Here is a 27,058-nt window from a genome sequence, read left to right as displayed (position 1 = left end):
AGTGCGCACTTAGATGTGCAATTACACGGTAATGGACACAGTTTGATTTATTCAACCTTTAAATCAATTGAAAATTGAGTGCGCAGAAGTCCTGTTCAACTCATAAAGTGCAAAATAATGCACCTTAAGTGTGCCACTGGTGACATGAAAAGCAGTATGGAGTGCACCTTTGCCAAACTCTGCAGTCCGGGCTAGATGTATTAACCAAGGTTTTTGTAAATTTGGAAAAAGTATAGGAAAATTCCGTACTAAGCAATTTGGATGTAAATAGGTGGTTGGTTGTGATAAACATGGATGTATTAACTGATATTTACTGTATTATTATCAGGTCATAAGCAGCTATAAGGCAGTCAGTTTGCCAATGGTCAGAGGTCTACGGCCTTTTTACAATTCTACTAAATTGTTACTGATTGTTTCATTTGTAATTAAACATTTTCATAAAAATAATAATTCTCTTTAACTGTCCCAAGATGCTTAGTTAAAAGGGGTGTGCAGAATGTGTGCAATTGCGTTTTATGTGTATTTTATAAGTTTAGCATATATCATCTTGGCTTGTTGACTGCTCTCTTAGCACAAAGTTTTTTGTGATTTGTCCGGTTTCAAATCAAACATTTTTGTTACGGTAATTGCATTCATCTTAATTGCAAAGTTCCACCCATCAATTTTTACTTCACATTTTCTGCAAATTTATTTTTATTAGTACCAGTGCGATGCCAGACTACAGAGTTTGGCATAGGCGCGCTCGATACTGCGTTTTACAGCCGGCTTGGTAGCTGAGCGGTTCAAGCGCTAGCCTCGCAATAAGTACGACCCAGGTTCCGTGTTCGATACCCATTGGTGCCATACCAATGCCCTTGGGCAAGGCTTTAACGACACTTGTTTGTTCCTGTTAAGTGGACCTGGATGACAGTTCTAAATTTCGGCAATATTATAAAAAAAAAACGAAAAAGCCAAAATAAAAAATGTATGACAATTGGAACTTGCACAAAGGCTAGGTCAGTAACCAGGGCTCGAGTGATGAGGAGTCAAGCTTTACGTTTTGCAGAGACTTTCCTCAGTCCGAGGATAAACATTATCATACCATACCATACCATTTTTGTATGTCAATTGATGCCAGTTGCCAGTTCTACCTTGCAATGGAATAAGTATAGTTACTGCTTGAAATGTCTGCAATTAAAATGTTTGCATAGACTCTGGCTCTAAATATGTTTTTTGCTTTCAGTTTAAGTCATCTAATGACATACCTGTAGTCAATTAATTCCATTCTTGTGACTAATCTTAGGTATCGTGGTATCAAACATACAGTTGAGCTGTAAAGAACCAAAACGTATTTTTTAACTCCTTTTGTGGATAACCATGTTTGTCCAGGTTTGATTATTGCGGCTTTGTTTATTATGACCAAAGTGGTTTCTACTGTATATATTGTGCACTATCATAAACCAGAATTGACATTCAAGTCACTTCATTTATATTTCTTAAATCTAGTTCTGTAGTTATATTATTATCAATAGCAAAATTAGACTGAAATCTTATAAGATAGTACGTGTAAACTCTGACAACAAAGATTTTATCAACCCTAATCGACCTTTTACTGCCAATCTGAAACATTATGTCACCTGGTGAATAGTGATACTTTGTATGTTACAAATAGTTTTTTTGCCAGCCCTGTATAATAAAATAATTTCCCAAAATACAATCTTCCTAAAATGACATTGTTTCCATTGTTCAACTTGCTGTAACTTGTTTATATATAAGTTTAAATTTGGAATGACTTACTGTTGAAGCAGTCTCTGGGTTTTGAATCTTGTGTTTATTTCTAGCGAAGCTTGTTCAGATTTGCAATGTTATGCTTCAATGCCATTATTTATGCACATATAGAAATGCAAGATGTTTTATATCCACCATAACATGGCTAGAAATGTTATTCCTTTGCAGCAACATAGAGTGATACTTTATTAAAAGGTATAATCGTTTTGTTTTGCACTAAACTCAAATAGCATTATCTTTGCAGTGAAATATAAAAACCAGTGAAGTGCTGAATAAGCTTTTGTATTTTACTGATAATAAGAAATTAAGATGTGTGATAAGCCTCCTTCAGAAGTGATTCGAGGACAAACTTATGATGTTGGTCCTCGCTATGCAGGACTCAGCTTCATCGGAGAAGGAGCTTATGGGATGGTTGTGTAAGTAGTTGGAATGTTGTGTTTTAGCTATATTTTTTCATTAGTTGGCCTATTTTTGGAAACAGGTTGATTTTTTTATAAGTTCTACTTTTTATATATATACTGTTTTTTCTCATCCATTCATTAATTTTTTGCAATGTGTTTGTAGCCATGCGCTATTTACTATTATACTGTCCAAAAAAAAATTTTGTAACTGGTCATCTGTAAGTGTTTTTAGGGTAACTTATTGGTTAGGTGCTAAATACAAATCTAGATTATGTGTTATTGAATACAGCATGAAGCCGGAGCCAGTGCATTCCTATTGCAATGTATAACATGTTTTAAAACAGTACTAAAAGTTTGAAAAATAATTGCTGACGTTTATAATACGGACCAAAGTCTGTAAAATTTTGTCAAATTAATTAATTTTTATGGAAGTGTTGTTTGAGTTGTTTTTAAGCTTTTGCAGCAGTAAAATTGATTGAAGCAAAGTCATATATGGCAGCAAATATCTGAACTTGTAATTTACAACAAACATTTATTTACAATAATGGTATAATATAAGGTGATTGGTGATATAAGGTGATATAAGGTGATTGCAATGACATTTTTAATGTAATAGTTAAAAAATACTCGAAATGGCAAGTTTTGGTGTCTTAGAAACCAGACGTGATAGAAAAAATTGAATGTCAGATTTTAATTCAGCGACCTAAAGTATGATAAGTTCGAAACAACCTGAATCTGCTTGGATACGTATAATATGTGAAAAAATTTATTTTGTTGTTTAGTGTTATGGTGCTACAGACATATCAAGGCTTTAGTTTACCAGTTTAGTCACACACCTCTAAGGCTTACCCGTTTAACATGTTGACTGCCAACAAGCCTGTCTTTTCTTGAAAAAAAAATTAACTGCAAACCACTATGGTAATATGCCGTAAGCATCAAGTACTATACTGTGTGGTTCGTGTGACATACACAGCACTGTTTATAAGGCCTGCTGGCGGCCATGAACTCATTTTTGATTGCATACAAGTCATCACAAAGCAAGAAAAGTTGAATGTTGCTGTAAGTTTGCATAATTAAACAAGGAGAAACCCACTGAGCAAAAAGTAATTTACGATAGGTTTCATACTGTGCTGTTTCAATTTGCTCGAAGGGTTTTTTTCACGTCCAGGTTTGCATGCGAAACTTGTGGAGCCTACGTTATATATCCAGCATGTGATCTACTGACTGGGATGTTTCAGATTGCCGGGGTAATTTGGATGTGGTAGCATGCCCTAGTGGGGCAGTGTGAATTGGAAATGGCCAACTCGGGTTCTGAGACAGTAGAGAGTGACCCAGTCCTGACGACTAATGTACCATGTTCTGGAAACATGTTCTACTGGAGAAGGGAGGCTTAATTGAAATTGTTCTGCCAGTGGGCTCAATCTTGAGTCCAACACGGTTTTATTTGAAATTGTGATGTCCGCAGTCCACAGTGGTGTTGAGGAGCTCTGCTGCAACGAGATTGAATGGCTGCTGTGATTTCAGCCTGTAGTTTATAATTGCTTATAATGGGAAGATGCCCATGCAGCCAGTGGTTTAGGTAGTTTGATTTCTGGGCCAAGCTGAGTGTCGCCGTATCCAGATGCTGGTTCAATACTAGCAAGGACATGCAGATGTGAGCAAGTGTTGCTTTGATTCAGCCAGTGATGCTGGCTGGTAGATGTATATTTTTGACCCAGTCAACTTGCTTGGTATGAATAGTTCGGAACCAAACTGGTGAACAGTATGCAGCTGATGAGAACGATGAACCTGCTTGCCAGTTTAGCAGAGAAGCTCACAACATTGTCTTTTTACACAGAGAAGTGGGCCTCGAAGTAAGCAATCCATGGTCACTCCAATGTAGGTTGTAGTACAGGAGTTCTATATTGAAGCATGGCACGTTGTTGATGGAGAGGTTTACTTTGTTTAGTCTCTACTTTGGCTTGTGTCTCAGATGGAAAACTGCAGTGGGGATGTTCCCCGGGTGTCACTGACATAGATTAGAAATGTTGGGGGCCAAGATTGAGCCTTGCAAGACCCCATTTTTGAGACATCTGAGGTGACTGACTTGACAGTCGCTTGTTCGGAGGATGAAATGATCAATGGCTATATAATAACTATTTTAAAAATTGTTACTCAGGAACTCTTTTGTTTGCTGTAATTCTAATGGGACATCTTCACTTTCACCATGGACGAGGAGGTGTTGGCTTTGCTTTGCACATTTACACTGACTTCTGAGAGTGTAAAGTTGATGAAGTTAGGAGGTGTAGTCAGGTTTTGACTCACATTAAGGATATTGTTTTCAGTATTGCATTAGTCATTGACTGGTTATATGTAAAATAATGTGAAGCTTGTTATATATATGCCATGTGACAATTTCACTCTAGTAATTAATGTGTTGTGCACTTTTATAGTATTGCAGTGTGTAATATTGACTCGTTTGAAAATTAGGCCTAACATTTAACATCAACTCAAGTAAAAAAGATCATGAATGTTTTAGTTCAAAATTGTATTTGTTATATTTAAAATTTGTTCATGAGTATGAAGTCACTCAGAAATGTATGACTATCACACTTTTGTTAGTCAAATTGAATCTTTATAAACAGTTTGTCGGCCGGTACTTCAAGTTCAATTTTACCTAAAAGTAACCTTGAAACCTGTCTCCCAACTAGAGTTTTGCTCTCATGATCTTTTTACCTTAATTTTCTCCTAAACTTTATTTTCACAAACATGATAAATGCCCTACTTTCGCAAAATAGCTACAGTGTAAGTTTTGTGTGTAGTATACCATGGAATTATGCATATAATTATGTTCATCCATGCTTCACTTGCAGGAGAAAAATTAATAGTATGGCATTGTTAAATGTCATTTTTAGTAGTGTTAGCCATTTACTTGTGCACAATTAATTTAGAGCTATATGGGCACCCTATTACCACTCAGAATTTCTCTGAACTCAGAATATTGAATGGAATATATTGGGGAAAAAACGATAGCAATATGATAACATTTTGCTCTAATCACCACTAAGCATATTTAAAATGAATTAAACAGATTATTTAGATAAGAAGGAGTGTGAGGCAAAATTATTGAGCTTTAATTCATGTCAAAGATTTGATATTCGTTGCTTTATGCCAATAAAATCAATAAGCAGGTGCACCTTCTAATGTAGCGTGAAGATCTGTTTCAGCTGTTTTTTTTTCCATGATACTGATTTATTTTTTCTGACTTCAGGAAACAAATTACTCTTCTTACTTTTAGAAAAGTGTTTTTTATAAGTTGTGTCGTAAATTTTGCTTGATAATAATTGATATTCAGTTACTGATATTTACTCAATGCAAAGAAAGTTAACCTATACTTTGAAAAAAATAGCAAAGTTTTGTAACTGGAGGGGAGAATGAATTTTATAAATTACTTTCCTCATGTAATCATTTATCATATATGGTATTTGTCTTATACTCAATTGATGTTGTCTGAACCGCGTTAACCAAATTTTAAAGTAAAATAAGAAACAGAATATAACTTGGCACTCTTAAGGTTAACTTTATATTTTTCGACACGAGCTTTCTCAAGCATAAGCTTGCTTCTTCAGGTGTACTGTGAAAATCTTAGTAAAGTTAACCTTAATAGTGCCAAGTTATATCCTGTTTCTTATTTTACTCTTACACTCAAGTAATAGCAGTCTTCATGTCTTTTTGAATGAATCGCAGTACACAGTGTTTTTTTAAGGTGTTTTGGGGGACCGAAACGGTCCCCCAAATTTCTCCAGCGGTTTCCTAATAAGCCTAATAAATAATTCGTTTAAGCAAATATGGCTGTTTTTTGGTATTTAAATGAAACACTTGCGGTCTCTTAAAACTACTTAGCGGTCACCCAAACCAAACCTTAAAAAAAACCTGGCAGTACACATGATCACAGCTAGAGATTCAATATACCAGTATGTTCATGATAAACTTTATGGAACAAAAGTAAATAAATTGTTTTGCTCTTAACTTTGAGAAATTTTTTAAGTAACACATATAAAACCAAACCAAAAAGTACTGTAATTATAAAAATAGGTTCTGTATCTCAATGGTAAAATTTTACTACCACATAGAACACGCAATGTTATAATATTGCTGTACTCAACTTTTTGCTTTACATCGTGATACATGAGAATCACAAATATACTCCACTGTTAAGTGCTAAATCATGCTTTGTTGCAAGTGATACATTTGTGGTTAATTGGTATGTTAATCCTAATTTATATCATATCCTTGTTAAAACTGGATTACCAAGAACTGTCCTGAGTATATCAAGGAGAACAGGCACAACACAGTGCACTATAATAGTGGTCTTACAAGATAGTAATCATTCAGGCTGCCCTTATCTACTTATTTAATGACGGTTTTCACATTGTTTAACAACTTGCTTTTTTTCATGTTTGGAGTGCATTTGTGCAAAACACTGTTATGAATCCTTTTTTGATAACAAAAGCGGCTGGAAAAGTTATACTGTACTGTATAACATTTATGTAGTTATGGCCTACTCTACTCTCAACAATATTTGTGTCATTGACTTGCTTTTAATGAAATTGGTTTACAAATTTTCAGATCTGCAACAGATGCCACGTCAGGACAAAAAGTTGCAATAAAGAAGATTAGCCCGTTTGAACATCAGACTTACTGCCAACGTACGCTACGAGAGATTAAAATTCTCTTGAGTTTCAATCATGAAAACATTATTTCTATCAAAGATATTCTCAGAGCACCAACACTGGACAGTATGAAAGATGTGTATCCTTTATTCTTGTGTCATCAACATATTCTCTGGCCTTTATTATCAGGCATTGTTTTGGTTTAATTGTTAGTGCAAGTTACCATAATGTTTGAATATTATGCTTAGCATATATATCTGGCTATGTTAACATTAACACTGTTTTTTTCCTTAACTATTGTTAATATAGTTACATTGTGCAAGACCTTATGGAAACTGATCTTTATAAGTTATTAAAGACACAACATTTGAGCAATGATCATATTTGTTACTTTTTGTACCAAATCTTGCGTGGCCTTAAGTACATTCATTCTTCAAATGTCATTCATCGTGACCTTAAGCCAAGTAATCTTCTACTGAATACAACCTGTGATCTGAAGGTAAGTAAGAAAAAAATGCTTAACAGTATTTGTATTGGCATTAGCATAATATATTTTTGTATTATTCTGGTTGAATAATTTTATTTATTGGTATTATTTTGTAATCACGGTTTTCCTTAAAAAGTCTGAATAATCTTGCTTTTTGTAGATTAAGTAACTCAAGTCATTTTTAATATTTTTCCATGACTTGCCTATCTACTGTAAGTATTAGAATGTGAATATCAGGATATGATGCAGAACATGCCTTTTTGTTTATTTGTGTTTTATAATCGTATGAGACAGTTTGTTCACTGGCGTCGATTGCTGTGGTACTCACGACCATACAATCTTGTGCATTGTTTAGGATTGCACCCAAATGTTGCACTGATAGCACTTGTTAAAAGTGAAATACCAGTTCACGACAACAAGATTTGGAAAAAAGTTTTTTTTCATTTCAAGTGCTTTAAATTTCCATGTATGACATAATATTATTTTCTGGCAGAAGATTGCCACTAATGAGTAAATAGATGCAAAAAGTTATGCGTATGTACTCACATCTTGTTATTGATTAAGCGCTAACTGTCTATGTAATGCACTATCCATTGTGTTGTGTGCAAACAGTCATAACAAGATACCAGCCGGTCCACCTCATTAAGAGTTTTCTAATGTCCCTGATAGGCATAATGTTTACAACTTTGATGTAGATAAAGGTTGCTATCTGACCTCATTCAGGTATTAAGACTCAATTAAAATGTTTTAAATTTTGTATGTCTGAGATAGTTCAAATCTTAGTAACTGGGTGTTGGTTTAATCAACTATTTTACTGATCACAAAACACTAATGTGTAACTAAACACTTTTAACAACATGCAGTTTTGTTACTAATATTGCAGCTTTTTGTATTGGTTGGTACTATCCCGATGTTTATGATTTTATTAGTGTTTTTTCATTAGCAATTATGGTCACTTAAAATATTACAATGAAGTTTTAATCATTTGTGATTAGTCTGTTGTTACCCTTTTTATTAACATGCATTGCACTTCTAGGTTGTCTTGACCCCAAAGCCCAAGCTTTTCTCTTTGATTGATTGCTATTTTATCGGGTGTAATAGTTTAAACAACAGTAAATTACACCTGCTGGCTGCCAATCACGCTGACATTTTTTTGTATGCTATCATATATCATTATCATATATTTTTTGACAATTTCAAAATGTTATTATAAATATTTTATTGGTTGGTTTTATTATTATTTCATGGTTAGAACTTGCCTTCTGTGCTGTTTTTATCTTGATTCAGTTGGGTATTCCTATGTTTTTTTGGAAAGGTCAATTTTCATTCTGTACATATGTTGAGTATCTTAGGATGTAGATAAAGAATTGGAGTTGAATTTTCCCTAGAGCTTTCTCTGACATTTGACTTTATGTTTATATTATCATGCTTTACGTCAAACGAATTTGTTAAATTCTTACCTGGCTGTGTTTGAAGACATATCATAGTTGTAAAAGAAGTTTCATTTTTGTAAAGAATTCCACCACTCTCTGCACAACTGCATATTAATACACAAACATAATGAATGTATAATAAAGACTTATTCACCAACTCACTGTTGCAGGTTTGTGCAGTTATATGAATCAGTAGTTTTGTAACATTCCGTTACACTATTACAAAAAAAACTGTTAAGAGTTTTTTAAATTACTTTCTCTTGTACATTTTAATGATTTGCCATAGATCTAAGATGTCCCATGGTGAATGTTTGTACAATATCAATATGGTTACAATGTGGTTGTATTTCAGTGATATACCATTTTGTGAGATGGCTTTAACGTTGATCTGTTTTTCAGTAAGTAAAATGTAATTATACACAACAGACTTTCTAATTGTGTTACAGTACAAGGTACAGTCATGTACAAATTGCATTTTTCTGTGGTTACACTCTTCAAACTAATTGAGGTGCCCAGTGTTATTGTGCAGACTTCTGAAAGCAATGTAAATTTGCCAGTTTTGCAAATTAAATTTTGTTCAATATTTGATCAAACAGTGGCAAGACTGTACATGGTGTTGGTTTATTGAATTTAGTGTATGTTTGCATTTCAATCTGCTTACTGATAATCTCATTCGCTCTAGTCCATAACATGATATGAATGGTGCAAATCTATTTGTGTTTAGATAATTTTACTTTCTGTAAGCTGCACTTTGTTTGCTTTAAAAGAGCAACGTTGTGGGCATAATCTGCTGTTTATAGCAAAAGACCCATACATTGTTCTTAATAAAGAGTCATATAATTATGAGTGAAATGTTGTAACACAGATATGTGACTTTGGTCTTGCAAGAGTGGCGGATCCCGAACATGATCATACTGGTTTTCTCACGGAGTATGTTGCAACTCGATGGTATCGAGCACCAGAAATTATGCTCAATTCAAAAGGCTACACCAAGTCTATTGATATATGGTCAGTGGGCTGCATTTTAGCTGAAATGATCAGTAATCGACCAATATTCCCTGGAAAACACTATCTGGATCAACTTAATCATATCCTGGGTTGGTATTTGATGGTATTAGCCATGTTGATATCATCACAATGTGATTTATTCTTATTAGAAACAAGACTCCTCTGTAATTGTTGACTTGAAAGGTTATTAATTATTTTAGAAAATCAATAACTGTTTGTTTTTAACATGTCTTGTTAGATTTTTATAAGTTAATGAAATGTTACCCAAACATTGTGTATATAATTGATGATGTAAAAAATTAAATGTTCTCTTGCACTCAGGTGTGCTCGGTTCACCCTCCCAAGACGATCTTGATTGTATCATCAATGACAAAGCCCGTGCTTATCTCATGTCTCTTCCACAGAAACCTAAAGTTCCTTGGCAAAGACTCTATGCTAAGGCTGAAAGTAAAGGTAAACTCATGTTACATTTTTTGCTTTATTGGTAGAGTGTGGGTTTAGCACCTATACATATACACATGATATGAAAACAGACCACTAGATTAACGCCATGTATTGAGCAAACTATTTCACTCGGTAATCTACATAATTATCATAACCTGTAATGGTTAAAAATTAATCTTAGGGTTTATATACCAAACATAATGTCTGCTAAATTTTCATTTTGGTCGAAGATAGCAATTAGGGGTAGTAAAACAAAAGCAATAAATCCATCTACACACAATATAAACACATAAACTCACTCAACATAAACCGCCCAAAGTACTTCTGTATTAAAATCAAGTTACAGAAACCACAATTCGTTTCTTGATGATGAAGAAGTGATGTCAGTGATGTATTGCCATATTTGCTAGTTGTTACCATCAATGTCAACAGAAATGGTTAATTATTGAAAGTATTTGAATGACAATGACGTACTAGCTTTTCAAAACAAATTTTATTCATTGATATGCTTGTATGTGCTTTGATCTTTAAGTTCCCTTCTGTCTTCTACCACCATTAGTCCCACTTGCTAAGACTATTAACTATGCCAGTATCCCTCACAATAATAACTTACTAAGAAATTTATTGTAAAGGATTTTGGTTGGAAGTCAAAAACCTGTTTTGAGTGCTTACCACCAATTGAATTGCAATTGGCTGCCCAAGTATGAATGAAAGTAACACCATATTTGAGTGGAAAGTTTTACATTGCCAAACTTACATACCACAGGGTGCCTACTTTTTGGCTTAAAAGATTTTTTACATAGCTATGTCAAATAGTGTACTTAATAACTCATAAACAAAATGTTGTATTCTTTAACTGTTATGTATTATTTATGCTTCACAAATTTAGTATTTTTCGGTTTTGACTTCGAAAAGGTTTGAGCAAGTTTTTATTGGTATTTATCAATTATAGGGAAATTTTATAACTGTTTAAAGTTAACTGCTTTTAAATGGCATGCGACTTACTCTAGCTGCGTTTGGGTTCACCTGATCCATCAGAAGCTGATGTACACAAGATCGATAGGCTAATAAATGGATTGGGTACGGTATTTTTGTCATAAAAAGATGAATGCTAGAGTGAATTATTTTCGAATATACTGATAAAAATAAGGAATCTTTATCGTTGGAGATAGGATTAAAAAAATGTCTGAACATGCAGTTGTTTACAACTTTACTTCTTAACATGATTTTATAACATTACAATTCACCACAAGAAGTTAGTTTTTATGAGTTTGTTATGTTAATTGTTGTACATCTTTCTGTAGTTAGTTGTCAACTTGTCATAGGCATCATTATCCAAGCGTGACCTATTGTAACATAGTTTGGAAAATGTGCCAAGTACAAAGGCCAGTCCAATGCCAGTCCAGCCAGTCAATGGAAATGGGATTGATTTTTTTTATCTATTTTGAAACCTGTTTTAGACTCACTGGAGTTGCGCTTAAGGTTCTGATCTAAACTTGTTAGATTGGTTTTAAATTTGACCCTTTGTAATCCAGTAATGATTTTAATTCATTTTTCTGTAATTGTGCAGTGCGTATTCTCTAATTCTGTCATCCTAAATGGTTATGTTGTTTTTAACCTGCTGTTGGCTTCCTTTAGTCTAGAGAGACTATGGATCTGCCAATCGGTCAGGTCAACATTGAGGACAGCACTGAGTGTGGCTAAGCAGTGCAATTGGAGAGGGCAATTTCTCTGGCACCAAGAGCAAATGAAAGCAGAAAAAGGGGCGCTTGACTGCTTTTGAGTCTTTATTCTTACTCTTTTGGCCTCAAGCTGCTGGGCACGTTTCTTCTTAAATCCCATGATATTTCTTTCCATCTCTTGTCTCCATCCCGGACGTTTTCTAACAATGGATTCCCAGGTCGCCTTTACAGACATCTTTGTATCAAAGTTGAGGCTGACCTGTGGTCTTATGGTCATTTTCTGCACTAGCTCTCCATACAGAAAAGCTTTGGGGATCCATCCATCATCCATGCGCACAATATGTCCAAACCAGCACAAGCATCTCCACTTCAGCAAACTGTACATGCTGGAAGGCAAAAGCATCAGCTCTTTCAAGAACAGTAGTGTTAATTATTTTATCTTGCCACTTAATGCCCAGAATGCGGTGCAGGCAGTGCATATTTTAGCCTAATTAAGATAAATCGTTATTTAACAGAAGGAGTTGTATGATACAAACCCAAACCTCAATAGATTCGGCAAGCATTGGCATAGTTGTGACATAGCGGCAAGTTCATAAACTTTGTTAAAGTCTATAAGATTATTGATTTTGAAACGAAAGTATTGTATGGTTTACTTTAAAACCATTAACGGGGACAAGATATCTTGCATGATTTACCATATGCCGAATACAGATGTTAAATTATGCTTTAAACCAGTGCTTCTTAACCTTTTTGTGGCAACTCGAATATTCAGCATAAATTAGTAGCGAAGCTTTGATGACCCTATTTCTGAAAGTAGATCTCACATAAATGTTTGTAAGCATAAAGTGAACGACACACAGATAAGACAACTTTACATGAACAAGTTTCTGACAAGAATTTGCAAGTCAGAAACGTCAAACGAATATGCAGTACAGTATTCAGTTATCGAAAGGCTTTGTGAACTACTGTAGTCGGCGACCCAAATGAAACAGTGACCCACTTTTGGGTCGCAATCCAGAGCTTGAGAAGCACTGCTTTAAACCAAACAAACCAATATGTTAAAATAGTTTAGTTTGCTCCGGATATTTACACAAATATATTTGTTAAGTCAGTACGTTTGATATCTGGATTTATAGGAATCCAACTTGACACAATTTTCATCAAGGAATCTTCTGTATGTTAAACAAATTTAAGCACATTTTGTACTGAATAACTTTGAATATTTTTCCTGAAGATGCACTTGATCTTCTTGATAAGATGCTCACTTTCAATCCTGCCAAGCGCATCAATGTTGAGGATGCTCTCGCACACCCTTATTTGGAGCAATATTATGATCCAGCTGATGAGCCTGTTGCTGAGCAACCGTTCACTTTTGAGCAAGAGTTTGATGACCTCCCTAAAGAGAAACTAAAAGAGCACATATTTCAGGTTTCAACTATTTGTCAATAGTAATCAGTAAACATTTTCAAAAGATATGACAGGGCTGAGAAATAAATTTTTTGTTCAAATAATTAGTAAAAATTTTCTTTGAGCAATAAAGTTGTGTAATACGAAACAACTTAATTAAAGGTTTCTTATGGTTGAAGGATGTGACATAAGTAATGCAGGCAATTGAAAGCTGTGTGTGTGTATTCTTTGAAGGCAAGCTTCCAAATGGGCGTAGCAAACTTTAAGTAAAATGTTAAAACATGAACAATACTTTGTTTTCTTTATATGTTGTGTTGCACAGGTTTCTTTGATGCACTGAGCTCAAGCATTCTAATGGCAACATACAGATGACTTCCATTCTTATCAACGCTGCATTTCTTTAAATTTGCTTGTCCAATTCAAACTGCGCTCTGCATACTGCTGCCAGAGAACACATTTTTGCACATTGTGAGTGTTGTGATAAAGTCTTACAAATGTTATGGTTCTCTGTGCAGGCAACAAGTTAATTTGGTCACGTTTGGGTGTAATATGGCAGAATGTTATGTTCTGCAGATTACTTATAATTGAGTTTCCATTGGCGTTTGTGTAGTGCATTTGCTATGTTGTTTTTTGTTTATGCTTCTATATTACTTTAGTTTTTTCCTTGTTTCCAAAAAAGCTGTATTGTTAGCAAATTTGTACTGCTTGAAACAGCCTGGTATATTTCAGTGTAACTATCACCGGGCAGAATGGTCTGTTATTATCTAACCCTATTTGCATAGCTATTCAAGCATAAAAATATAATTTTAAAACATAGCAAATGTAGTGCTCTTGTTTTCAGATAAGCTTTTATGTATATAAGCATTTCTCGCATAATATGGTATGAGTACATTCATTTACTGTGTTGATAATTTTGTCACTTTAAACTTTGTTATGGTTAAGAATCTTAGAATAAAAATCGTAATTCAACAGTCCGCCGACACATAGTTCCGGCTGCTGAGCTATGCTGTATAACTGAGATCATTTTGCTTCACTGGTAACCTTTGCACTTTAAATATGTTCGTTATGGATCACTTTGTGTATCAAGTATTTGTTGTAAATAAGTGTATTTGTTAAGTAGTGGATATGCGATTACGATAAGAGACTATACTAATCAAAGCAACGTAATATCTTTGCCTAATAAATTGAATAAAGATCATACATTTCAGTCCTCGACACCTTACTGTATACCAGCCAAATCACAGATATATTGTTGCCTGTTTGTAAGGCGGAACTTTTTTTTATTATAAAAGCAAGTGTTTCAGAATCAAGATCATTATTACCATCAGTATATATATGACATACTCATAAAGCTTAATACACTAGACTAAAACAGATATAAAAGTCAAAATATACAGAAAATGGAAGCTTTGCATGTTATTTACAGAGCGCTTTTATCGCAAATGTGCACTATTATCTCAACTTGCCAGAAATAAAGAGACCAGCAAAGTAAAATTTTTATCTTGTACAAATATTTTCAACTTGCATTATGACATACACAATGGCAGAGAAATTACTTTTTTGTAATTGCTACACACAACACAATGCTCAACACAATTTAGAATAGTGTTTAGGTATAGATAAGTTCAAAATTTTACAATTGCTATGGGTCTACTTCATGCATAAGCTAAATTATTCAACAAAACGGCAGTGAATGTTTAGTCCAAAAAGATTCCAGAAAATATTCATCATTCATAACTAAAAACATGTAGTGAGGAAGGTTTGTCAGGGTAAAAATATGACAGCTCTCATGCCTTCATATGAAAAAATTGGTTACAAAACCGCCAAAATATATTTTTCTGCAAAACACAACATAGATCAAAACAGTACAAAAATTTTTCATGTGCATTAAATATAGCACCAGCACACAAACACATTATAAAACATAACTACGCTACTACAGGATATAACAATACGTAGTAGTTAATCAAATTATATGAAGGATAAAATCATGACAACACAGATAAAATTTGCCCTTGATATGGGAAAGCCACTCGAAAGCAGTTTGCAACCGCAAAAATTCAAATATTGTTCAATTGATTATTCTATGATTGCAACAGGAAGCCAGCATAAATACGAAACCAAAAAATCCAATATGGGATTGATTTTGATTAAAGAATGCTGGAACTGTTTTAAAAGTAGCACCATTTTAAATATGAATACATTAATATCATATAAAAGTACAATGTTGTAACTTATATATTGGTTATGGAAAATGTCAATAGTAAAAAGCACACAAAATGCAATTATTCACACCAATTCAAAAGTAAAAACAATTAAAATATATTAGAAAAATACAGAAACTAACAAGTGAAAATTATCAGACAATGATCTATTCCAATCAAACAAGAGAAACGAAGTGGAGCACCGTATCCAGAATTGTAATTATAAGATGAACACTAAAGATTACAATATGAATGACTTCAAGCTTAGCTTAGCTTCAAGTGTTAGCTTAAGCAGGCCTCGCCAACAAACGATAAAACAACAAGATAGTGTTAAATATGCTGCCAAACTACTCTGCTGTTTTGCTGAAAGCTTCAGATGAATACATGCTCCACTAGTGCAAGTGATAGATTGTAAATTATTTCTACGTTGCAGTTTAATGCACAACTCGCAAACATTCTCCCAATTCCCGTCTCAAGTTTAAAAGATTTGCAAGTTAGGCACTTGAAGGAGTTGATTGTGCTTGTGCCTCACACCCAGGAATCAGCAGGACCCTTCCTTTTACTGGAATCACTCACATTCGAAACTGGTGTCATCTGAACCTAAATCGAAAAGGGGTATTTAGTGTCTTGAGGAAGATTATTCCGAATTGTGTGAATCGGAATACCATGAAGGTCGCATGCAGTCGTATCAGCATCAAACGGTAAAAGTTTCATCCAAAGTACACAAATCGTTTTCATAACATGACGTAAGTGTTAAAAATTGCTTTGTTTTAAAAACAAATGCGGTTTAAATGTTGATTTAAAAAGCAAAATCTTGAAGTAATGACATTTATTGCAAGGAATGTTGACCTTAGTTTAGCTTAGCTACGAAAGTAGAGTATCATTTCTTGCCAAATTCAATTATACAGTACAGTAACATTAGTAACATAACACACTTTTCCACTTACAATTTTGGGCAACTTAAAGTATGATAATTGATAATATTAATATTAGATAATATTTCCATTTTTTCTGGTTCATTTTAACCAAGCAATAATATTATTATGCATCTAGATCTGGGGTTCCCAACCGGTGGTACGCGGGAGCTTTTCAGGTGGTACGCGAGCAGCTCTCCGTTGCATGCGATATACAGTATAGTAGTATAACAATTTAATTTTGAGTTGCTAAAATATGCGAACAACACTTTTATTTCTTTCTGTACTAAATTCTCTGCACTCATTAAGCTACTTTTGTCGATCTTGCTCCCTGCTGTCATTGTTATTAATACAATGCTGCTGTGCGAATATTGGATCAAATTAGTTGTTTTGAAAATAGTGGTACGTGTTGAACAATCCGTGGTGGCTAAGTGGTACGAGAACATAAAAAGGTTGGGAACCTCTGATCTAGATAAACGAATAGTGTTACTGAGTACTGACCTCTTCACCAGTTTGGCTTGCATTTCTCTGTGCTCTTCTTCCTCCAGTAGATGAGGCAGATGGTGCACTTCGTGGTTCTTCATAGGGTTTGTTATTCAACTTTGAACTGCAAAGAAAAATGGATGTGAAATAACAAAGGATTGAATCCAATACTGCAAGTAACTTTTTGCTTTGGTATTTCACAGGTCATCTGGTTTAGACATCTTCACTAACTTTCTAGGCAATGTGGCAACAGTGACAGTGGGAGTAAAGTGGTTCTTGTTCCACCCATCCTTCTTCAGCAGCGAATGGGTTTCTTTGTTTGCCCAGATCGCCTGCAACACTTGCCCGGCTGCTTTTACAACCCTTGCATGAAAACGGCTGTTGTCCCTATACAAAGCAGGCATTGAATGAAAATGTACATTTTATAATGAGAAACCAAAATAAATTTCTTGTAAACAGATAAAATCAAAGTTTATGTTTTCAAAAACGTTCCTGGTGATTTTAAGTGAGTCACATATTGAGGTGGTTTAAAATATAGAAGTCAACAACTCAATTTTAACAATAATTTACTGATTTACGAAGCAAAACAAAATTTATTGTAACCTCAGGTTTAAATAGGCTTCAGAGTGGCCATAAAAGTACTAAAAGGTAACAGCCTGAGAAGAATTTACTAAAAAGGAAACTCTCAAGCTCTATATGCAATGCTTCAGGCCACACATAAATCATGTCATATCACATAATTGCTCAAAATATTTATAAGCCGGAGGAGGTTAGCTAAAGACATGAAATGATCTGATATTAATACAGTACAACTTTTCAAAACAGCATTGAAATCTTAAGAGCAATATATAAAACACTTTTTCAGCTTAGGTTATTTGTATATATTTAATAATATATTTGGTGGTACCTTGAATTATTGATTGTAGTAATTCGTTCAATCCCAGCAGCTTCTCGAAGATTTCGAACATTTTCTGGACTCTTGTCCACCAGAATCCTGACAGTGTTAAGCACGGCAATAGTTGTGATGTCAGAAAGACGAACATTGGGATCTGAACCACCGGGAAGTTTGTAGACAAGGTCTTTCATTGCGAATTTTCCTACAAAAAAATATAAGAAATATTTACATCCAACTGTTCGGCCAGTGCACTCAACTCAATATATTTGCATGAACATGAAAATCCCATGTCAATGAAAAACGCTAATGAACAAGAAATAAACAGGAAAGAGACAAACCAATCAAGTCTTTATTTTTGCGATCTTCAGCTAAATTCGTCAAGGCGGTTGTGCCGACACGAACAACTTGATCATTGTCTGTCCTTAGTTTGTCAATCACAACGGGAAGGCCCTTTTCCTTCCTTACAACGATCCGAGCATACAGCGCCCACTAAATTCATAAAATATAAGCAGTGAATTTGATTTAGAAAACCATGGAAAAACTTTGACAAGCCAATGATTAAGCTTCTTACAGCATGCAAACCAGCATGAGTTTAAATCCTGAAACAATTATCACAATGAGCATTACCTTCCAATCACCGTGTGTAAGGTTTTGAAGAGCACCAAGTGCTGCCTCAGCAACCTCATCTCTCTTGCAATCTTGGAGAAGTGAGACATACAAACGAGAATTCTCAGGTTGCCACAAAAGTGCCGAGCCAACTGCTTCAGGATCATCTGGTGGTATCTGTTCCTGAACGTCCTCAGATTTGTCTGCGTTAATGGGTTTAATGTAACTATTGCACATTTGCACACAATATACATAATGCAGATACCATATTCAACAAGCAAATTTATAAGCTAATAATAAAGTTTTCAGACCCGCCATACCACTATTGCTATAAATAAGCATTTTACAGATATCTTTGACTGGATCAATGAAGAAATTAACAACGTTACACTACCAGCTCATTACATGGCTCTATAACAAAGGCATTCCACTGGACAAAAGAACTCTGAGTTACCTTTGCTTTTGCTTTTTCCAAAGCAAGATGTGTCACTTTTGTCTTCACTTGCATTATGTGGCTTATCAAGCACATAAAGTTCACGAGCATTTGGTGTTTCTTCTTGTAATTTGAAAGTTAGATTTCGCAAAACACACATGCAGTTTTCAGTCCCCTGGGTTATTTAAAATATACCACATGATAAAATCCACATAGTAAGTGTTGCAGGGCGTAACAAAGCAGTTAACCTCACAAGAGTACCTTATTGTCGATATCTCCATTATCTTTGTTGGTTTGAAGGACGTTCATAAGAGCATAGAGAAGTCCATTGCATTCACGTAACCTGCGTCTGCTCTCAGAACTGTCAGTCGAACTTAAGTTTCTGTAGACAAAATAGATGATGTCATTCAATTACATTCTAGACTGGTGCGTCTATTGTTTGGTTAGGAGAATTGAAAAATTTGGACGCAATGAAAGGTTTCACATACTGAATGGAGTTCCTTCCTCTAGATTGTAAAATCATACCTTATTACTCCAACTGAGTTAGTAAAGATGTCTACCATTTCAATTTCCTTCGGTTTACTGTCCTGTGAAATACTGTCAGCATAAGGGATTATTACAAGGTTGGTCAATGGTTCAAGCCCAAGTTCCAAAACCTGACCCTTCAATTCAGGATGTGCTGACAAATTCCACAATGTTCCTACAAAATTATTAAAGCAAAATAAAATAAATACGATATACTAAAGTTATTCACATTATATCAACAAAAATTAAGCCAGTCTACAAACATGAAATAAAATGCGAAACATGTTAAATTTAAAGCACGTTTTAATATACAAACACCATTCAACATTATTCCAAAGTACACGCAAGGAAAGCTTAATATTACTGTAATTTTTAACAAAACTGTATTTAAAACAAATGTTTTTCTACCTGTTGCTAATTCCTTAATTTGGCTGTTTTTGGCGGAACGTATCAGCCTCACTACTGCAGGGACACCCTCGCAGTTTTTGACTTCAATTTTGTTTTTATCATTTTTTGATCCATAACATAAATTACGTAAAGCACCACATGCATTTAGTTCAACTTTAGGGCTTTCATGGTCAAGCAGTTTTACTAAGGGTGGTATACCGCCTAAAGCAAAAACAATATTTCAATAAAATAAAGTGATAAAATATAAATATAAAACTGTTTCAGATTTTAATTTAATGATGATTTAGCTTGATTGACAGTATGAAGTAAATAGAAAAGGTTATTGTATGCTAGCTTATTATATTTAACATTATCTTCTTTACGTCAAGTACAGGTCATATTTATGTTGCTCAGATTAAGTTGAAATTTCATAACTTTAATATCTTCACAGGAAATGTTATAATGCATGCTTGTCGTTTACACACAAACCTAATTTGCGAACGTCGCTTTTAATCTTATCATCACTATAACACAGATGTTGCAAGTAAGCGGCAGCATTTTCTTGCACAACAGGCATATTATATGACAACATTTTGATAACTTCTTCTAAGGATGGACTGTGCCAATTTGTTCCGAGCCTAAAAAAAATTACACATATTTTTAAACTACTATTAGTGAATGGTTTGTAATAAGATAAAACTACAGACAACCAAGAGCATTCGAAAACTGTTGTCGGTTTTAGCTCACTCGCTAATTTACTCAGAAACAGCAAATATGAAACAACAACTAAGGTAAATATTTTCACAGAGTATTCCAAACAAAAAATGTAATTAAAAACTATAATTGGTCAACGTGGAGGGAGGTAGTAGTCTCTAATTGTATTCAAGAAATATCTCCGATTGTGTAGCATAGGCGCAGAGATATTTACAAAGCCTCGCCTATTTGTTGGTAAATTGTTGATACAACGGCATATAAGGTATGAAGACAACTAGACAAGAAATGGTTTATTTAGAGGTTTTTAATTGCTCTTTTCACTGGGTTAGTGCTGCAGGGCATGTTTACCTGTCAAGCCTTAAAAATTGTTGCAGTAAAAGAATTGGCAATTCGCATAACTATACAATAAGCTTCAGTAGTTCTTAACAATGCTACTGAATATATGTTTTATGTACACATATTTCATACATCTTATATATTTTTAAAAAAGCATATAATATATACAACACTACATGTAAGGCTCCACCCTAAGCAAAATTAAATAATGCATATATCAACAGAAATCGGTAAGTGAAACAGACTCCATTATGAAAACCAAGGATGGAGTGTAAACAAACAAGGATTGAAATAGGAACTATGCTGCTGCAATATGTTTAAATCTACACCAATTTGATTGAAATTTTACAAGACTGTGTGCTACTTCAGCGAAATCTGATTTTATTCTTGCAAAATTTGGCTCCATCCTAGGTTAACTTCACTGTAAATAAGGTTTCCAGGTTTTGGCCCATGAAAACCACCACACAAGAGGAAATTAAAATAAATCGACAAAAATATAACACAACAAACCTGTCTAAACTACCCCTGCTTCCTGCTTCTTGCATTGCCAGTGGAGCGCGGCCAATCTGTGGCTTTGAAGTTGATCTTGGGGCAGCTATTGGCACATCACCATCCATTTGGTCATCATATCTAAACAAAATAAAATGACCAATAATTGGAATGGCATTTACATAACTCATAATAATCATTTTATTCTTAGAGATGACAAAAAATAGATATATTTTTAATTTAGACATGTTAACTTGTGCATTTGTTTACATGTAGGTGTAAACTAATCAGAGACCAGTTCATGATTAAGAAAATGATTTATGACGCTAGTCATTGCTGACTTTCTAGGTTGTTAAGTCATAATAAAATTGAGGACACAGTAAAACAAGGCGGGGCCTGACTAACAGGAAATTTTCAAGCTGATACCAATAAAAATAACTTTTTTGTGGCTAACCACCAATATTTTTGTTTACTGCATAAAACAGCTAATATACTTGAGTTAATGAGTTTGAACATCACTTCATGACAAAATACAACCTAAATTGGAAAACATATGCTCAGCAAATGAATAAAGAGCAATCTTGAACATAAGAGTATATTGTGTAATAATTTACAGGCTTGGCATGTCATTTTGCCAAACTTTCAAAAAATGAAAGAAAACATCCATTTAACAATCAAATAATATAAAGAATCTACATAAAAAAGGTGTTAAATCTTAAAGAAAATGTATAGTGACTTTTCTTGACATCTGGATAAATATTTATAACGAAGATAAAGATATTGTTTCTAAATTCATGGAGTTAAAAAACCAGTGGCTACCAAATAAAATGCAAAGTAGCATCTGTTGGCGCTTGGCAATAATTACCGCAGTCTGTAGATAAATATTGGTAAAAGTTGCTGATATTATAATAAGGGCAAACACTCATATCAGCAAACATTATTGACTAATCCGTATATCAGTCGGGCTCTGAAAAAAGTCAAAGAAATATTTTTGTTACCGACTATATCTTCATTCATGGTTATGCCAGTACACACTGAATAATTTCTTCTGATAATAAAAAATGGGTGAGAACTCGGCCTACCTGCTGGGAGCTTCATCTGAAGAGATGCTTCTTTGTTTTCTAGCATCATGATAGGCGGGTTCTAATCCATACTGGTCATTGTCATCGTCATAATCACTACGCCTAGGTCAAATATGTTTTGGTTATTAAAGTGAGTGACAGAAAATCGGAATATTAGCACATAATACAACAGTAAATGACTTTAGTTCAGATTATATGACAAGCCCAAGATATTAACAAAGATTAAAGTGTTTTTATTTTTTAACCTGTCATCTTCAAGCCCATATTCTTCAGGTTGAAATTTTTCTGGTTGTGCCTGTTTGCGAACCTCATCAGTGGAGCCAAAATTGTCTCTTGGAGAAGAATAACTGTACCCTGATGGTCTTCTCCCACCATCACTTCCGCTTGAGCTGCCTGATGATCTTAAAGAATATTTATATATATGTTAGCTTTTGATTTAGAGTTAACAGAAAAGATTAAAGTACTGAACATTTACACTGCATGATGTGAAGAAATTATGTTAACCTACCTTCTCAACAGGCCTCTTGTTTCATCATAAGGGCCATTATGATTGTTTCTACGCATGGAGTCATAATTACTTCCATGGTCAGAGTTGATGCGCTCAGATCCATGTCGTGGCAACCTAGCATACGTATATATGGAATATTTAAACACCAAAAATAAAATTTATGAGATTTAAAAAATATCAACCATGAAAATGAGTTTGTGTGAGTAGTGTATAGCTATAATCAAAAGGATGAAAGAAAAGAATATTACAGGACAAAAGTATGAGGGAAAGCTTGGTAAATTAGAGTAAACTAGGATAAATTGAAAAATAAGAACCTTAATCAAGTAAGAAAAATTTCAAGTTTGGAAAATGTTAGAAATACTATGATTAACTTACACTTTATCAGAATGATTTCGAGGCAAACTTCCCTCTTCATCCACCTGACGCACCCTCCTTTCAGTAACTGTTTTTGTTACTATACGTTTCTGTGCAGACAAAAATAACTTAGTGATTCATTCTATCAAATTAATGTGATCATTTAACTTACACGCCATACAAAATTGGCAAAGCATTTACTTTTTCTATTCTAATTCAATGTTATGTCAAACGAAATTGGACAACTAAAGGTGAGTGGAAAATCTAGAAAAACTTACTGTAACTGTTTTTGAAACACCATCCTCATCAATTAAAACTTCAGTTTCTTCACGTGGATCGCTGTAATCTTCTCGTCGTGAATATGTCTCAGTCACATATTCTCCCTGTGGTGGATCATAGTAACCATCAGAATCCATGCTTTGTGTCTCTTGATACTCCTAAAGAAAAAAATGAGGTTACGAATAATCTAAAAAGAATGGATTTCTATAAAACACGAAGAAGTGAAGAAATTAAATCTGAACAAACAGCTTATTACCAAAAATGCTTTGAATAAAAGTTTGCAGCTCAAAAGACCAGTTATTTAGTATATAGTTTTGGTTATAAAAGCAATTATGTAAAAAGTATTCATGCACTAAGCAACAAATACATGCAGGCAGGTTTTGTGGCAATCATTTTATCAATCAATAAAAACAGAAAATTCACGTATTTATAAACATTACAAAACCAATGAAAGTGTCTATCATAATTTTACAAACAATATAGATTATAGTAACAAATTACTTAGGCTTAGGTTAAAATAAAGAATAGCAGCTATCATAAGCAACCTCTTCGTCTGTGGAAAAAGCTGCATTGATACTGCCTGCTAAAGATGAATTTGAATTTCCAACTTCATCTAAGTTGTAACTCTGCCAACCCCATCTATTCTCAAATGAATTCCATTTTCTTGTTAGGTAGCTAGACTGTGAAATTGCAGATGGAGATGATGTTGAAATTGCAAGAACATCAAGTGGAACTCGGCTGTGTGTGATGGTATTTACATATTCCTGACCTCTCTTAAATGAGGAAAACTTCATTCTGGTAATGACTTTTGTACAAACAACAAAGATCCTTACACAACAAATCTGGGATTGTGAGTTGCTGCTCTTGCTCAATATAAGCTACTCAATATATACTCTGACTACAAAACAGAAGTTAACTGGGAGCTCCACTATCTAAAATCCTTATATATATAGAAAACACGAGTAAATAAATTTGTTAACTCTTGTGCAACTTGAAAAAAGCACTAAATTTCCTAAACGTAGTTTTTCTCTGTAAGCAATCTGTCCTGTCTAAGTACACATATAGAGAAGTGAAGTCTGACGTCACTAAGATCTAATCTTAGCTACCAGAGATCATTAGGATGTTTTGGGTAAGTTGATACGTTTCCTGACCACTAAAGGGTTACCCTGGTTACCTCACATAGGTCACCTCTTTAAAAAGCTCAAACACAAAAATTAGAGAGGTATCAGGAAATCCTACTTAAACAAACACACAAATTATGCAACTATATTATGTGAGGTGACTAACTTTATACAACAGTAGAGGCAACTGCGGAAACACTAATTAAAAAGCCCAAATTATGTACTTCAAAGACAAACACTACAAGTCAAATAACACAAACAACTGATTGTTGGGGTTATTTTAAGATTAGTCCTTTAAGCTAATTGACAGCACAAAGGTTAAGAGTTCATAATGGATCTAATGTCAACTCTACAATCATTACCGCGCAATGAATGACACACTTTAAGCAATCTGTACACATACCATGTCATTGTATTTGCCATTATTCAACTGATCTGCAACAGTCCTACGTTCATTTTCGATTTCCTTAGTAAGTTGTGCAAATTGCTGCTCTTGTTCTCTGACAGATTGCAATATTGATGCAGCAGAGTCTTCTTCCATTGGCATTTCATCACTGTGCGACGAAATGCTTCCATCACGATGAAGCAAATTTCGACGATCAACTGCAGCCATGCTTTAGAACACTATCCTTGTGCTGATATTTTTAGGTTATTTCACCGATATACCTATGTGTTCATTCTGTCATCAAATGATACAAAAAACTCAATTTGGAGTATGAGATTATGGCTATTTATAATTAATATCGTATAATTGTAGATCTACAGACACCACTTAATGAAAAATAATATAAATAACAATTGATTGCTTCCTAATAACCAGGGTACCTATGCTATATGGATTACAGCTTGTTTCTAAACACCATATTTTTATGCACTTGATTTTTACAAAAAAAAACTTGGATTGGAGCATCTAATAGCTTAGCTTAATTAATTTTGAACAAAAGCCTGTTTTAAAACCAAATTTCGTTAAGAAAAGGTTAAATTAAGTGTTCCTAATTAAAAAAAAACAAAACAGAATCAAACTTTGCTATGTCAAGTTCTGAACATAACCTTTGAGTTTGGTACTACCTGTATATGTCATGTTTTAAGCCTGCACAACAAACAACTGCTTGTGAAAGTAAAACACAGAAACGTTGCTTAGCTTAAATTAGGACCATTACTGAAGTTTTTTAACTTTCCGCAAAAAAGATCTCTACTGTATATTATTAAAAAGGAGTTTATCTATCATAATATTACCAGTATATCAATACACAGTAGAAATCATAACTCAACAATACTTTACTAAAAATTGTGGATAATTCGTAAGTAACTTTATTGGACATGGCAACATGGCCATTAAAACACAACAATAAAAAAACAATTTATGCAGCATGATTATATCATTAAAACAGAACATCTCTTCTGTAAAGGTTATGCTCAGCAGCTAATCCATAATAATTAATTATCAGTGGTGCTTGGTATGAGTAATAAAAGTTAATCAAAGATTAATATTTGTTACTAAAGCAGAGACAAAACCAAGCTGTTGAAAAAATAAAACAGGATGCACTAATCGCACCAAATATAATAATGTTAGTAGTCCATGCAAGATAGCAGTAGCAAGAAACTTACCACGCTTTTGAGTTTTCAAAATATATATACTGCTACAACCGCTTTGTAATAATCCCATCAAATTATATCTAAAACCAAAATCACAGCCAAGGATTACAGTACATAATGCAAATGGCTGAATAAAGAATAATTGGTTTAATACATTAACCTTTATCAGAATGCTATTTAAAAAATAAACTGCATATTTTACTCGTACAACTAAGCTTTCATTCGGTAAAATTTTAAAACATTTCTCCAAAAACTACCACACATACATCGGGGTTACTCAACTGGCGGCCCGCTGTCCGAATGCGGACCTTTTCAATGTTGAATCCGGATCTTATCTGTCTCAGTATTTACGCAAATGAAATCGTTCATCATTAGTTTTGTTATTCCTGCTTATTCAATTAATCAGCGAGTGTGTAAGTTACTGTAAGTGGTAGCTCAAACTAGTCTTCTAACGGTTTTTGTTAATAGGTCGTTTGTCAATCAGGGCAGCCGGCGTTTTGCGCCATCTTTTGTTGACAAAACGATGTTTATATAAGTTTAATACAAAACCACTAAGGAGATGTAGTATTCGACTGCGCTGTTTCTAGGTAAAGCCGATCATCAGCAAGGCGCTAATTGGAAGCCATAAAGAAACTTTATGAAGTCACAATGATATTTGTGACTTCATAAAGGACACCAGTTTTTTTAGCAAAACAAATCCATTAAATTATCCTTGATTTGCAAAAACAAAAAAACAGCAGACAATAGCACAATTTTAAACAGATCAAACAAGCCTTGTTGACGTCACAAAGCACAGCTGCAAGTCAGCCTTTTCAAACATGAACTTCGCATCTTTATGATCAATGAAAACC

At 34.1% G+C, this 27,058-nt stretch overlaps 2 protein-coding genes across 5 annotated transcripts; one reads left to right on the top strand and one right to left on the bottom strand.

Moving 5' to 3' along the window:
* The first annotated feature begins 1,980 nt into the window (after positions 1–1,980).
* Positions 1,981–14,488, top strand: LOC143465268 (mitogen-activated protein kinase 1-like). Of its 2 annotated transcripts, XM_076963479.1 has the most exons (7): positions 1,981–2,183; positions 6,777–6,959; positions 7,130–7,319; positions 9,606–9,837; positions 10,070–10,201; positions 13,109–13,302; positions 13,604–14,488. In XM_076963479.1, exons 1-7 carry the CDS (start codon positions 2,077–2,079, stop codon positions 13,619–13,621), a joined length of 1,056 nt encoding a protein of 351 aa, XP_076819594.1. In that variant the 5' UTR covers positions 1,981–2,076; the 3' UTR covers positions 13,622–14,488. The 2 variants fall into 2 exon arrangements, with proteins under 2 accessions (XP_076819594.1, XP_076819593.1); XM_076963478.1 differs by lacking the exon at positions 13,604–14,488 and having other exon boundaries at positions 13,109–13,338.
* A 40-nt stretch (positions 14,489–14,528) lies between these two features.
* LOC143465266 (catenin delta-1-like) lies at positions 14,529–26,419 on the bottom strand. Of its 3 annotated transcripts, XM_076963475.1 has the most exons (19): positions 26,220–26,419; positions 25,015–25,290; positions 23,490–23,648; positions 23,233–23,321; positions 22,858–22,971; positions 22,595–22,750; positions 22,350–22,451; positions 21,289–21,408; positions 20,218–20,366; positions 19,750–19,950; positions 19,342–19,516; positions 19,078–19,198; positions 18,838–18,991; positions 18,405–18,586; positions 18,116–18,266; positions 17,790–17,979; positions 17,114–17,269; positions 16,901–17,006; positions 14,529–16,085 (listed from the first exon to the last, which is right to left on the bottom strand). In XM_076963475.1, the coding sequence occupies exons 2-19, from the start codon at positions 25,222–25,224 to the stop codon at positions 16,014–16,016; spliced, it is 2,607 nt and encodes an 868-aa protein (XP_076819590.1). In that variant the 5' UTR covers positions 25,225–25,290; positions 26,220–26,419; the 3' UTR covers positions 14,529–16,013. The 3 variants fall into 3 exon arrangements, with proteins under 3 accessions (XP_076819590.1, XP_076819591.1, XP_076819589.1); XM_076963476.1 differs by lacking the exon at positions 25,015–25,290 and having other exon boundaries at positions 26,220–26,379; XM_076963474.1 differs by lacking the exons at positions 25,015–25,290; positions 26,220–26,419 and adding an exon at positions 24,036–24,985.
* Between the last annotated feature and the right edge of the window lie 639 nt (positions 26,420–27,058).

The sequence above is a fragment of the Clavelina lepadiformis genome, chromosome 7, assembly GCF_947623445.1.
Source record: "Clavelina lepadiformis chromosome 7, kaClaLepa1.1, whole genome shotgun sequence".
Classification (NCBI taxonomy): domain Eukaryota; kingdom Metazoa; phylum Chordata; class Ascidiacea; order Aplousobranchia; family Clavelinidae; genus Clavelina; species Clavelina lepadiformis.
This window is presented reverse-complemented; position numbering and strand designations above follow the sequence as displayed.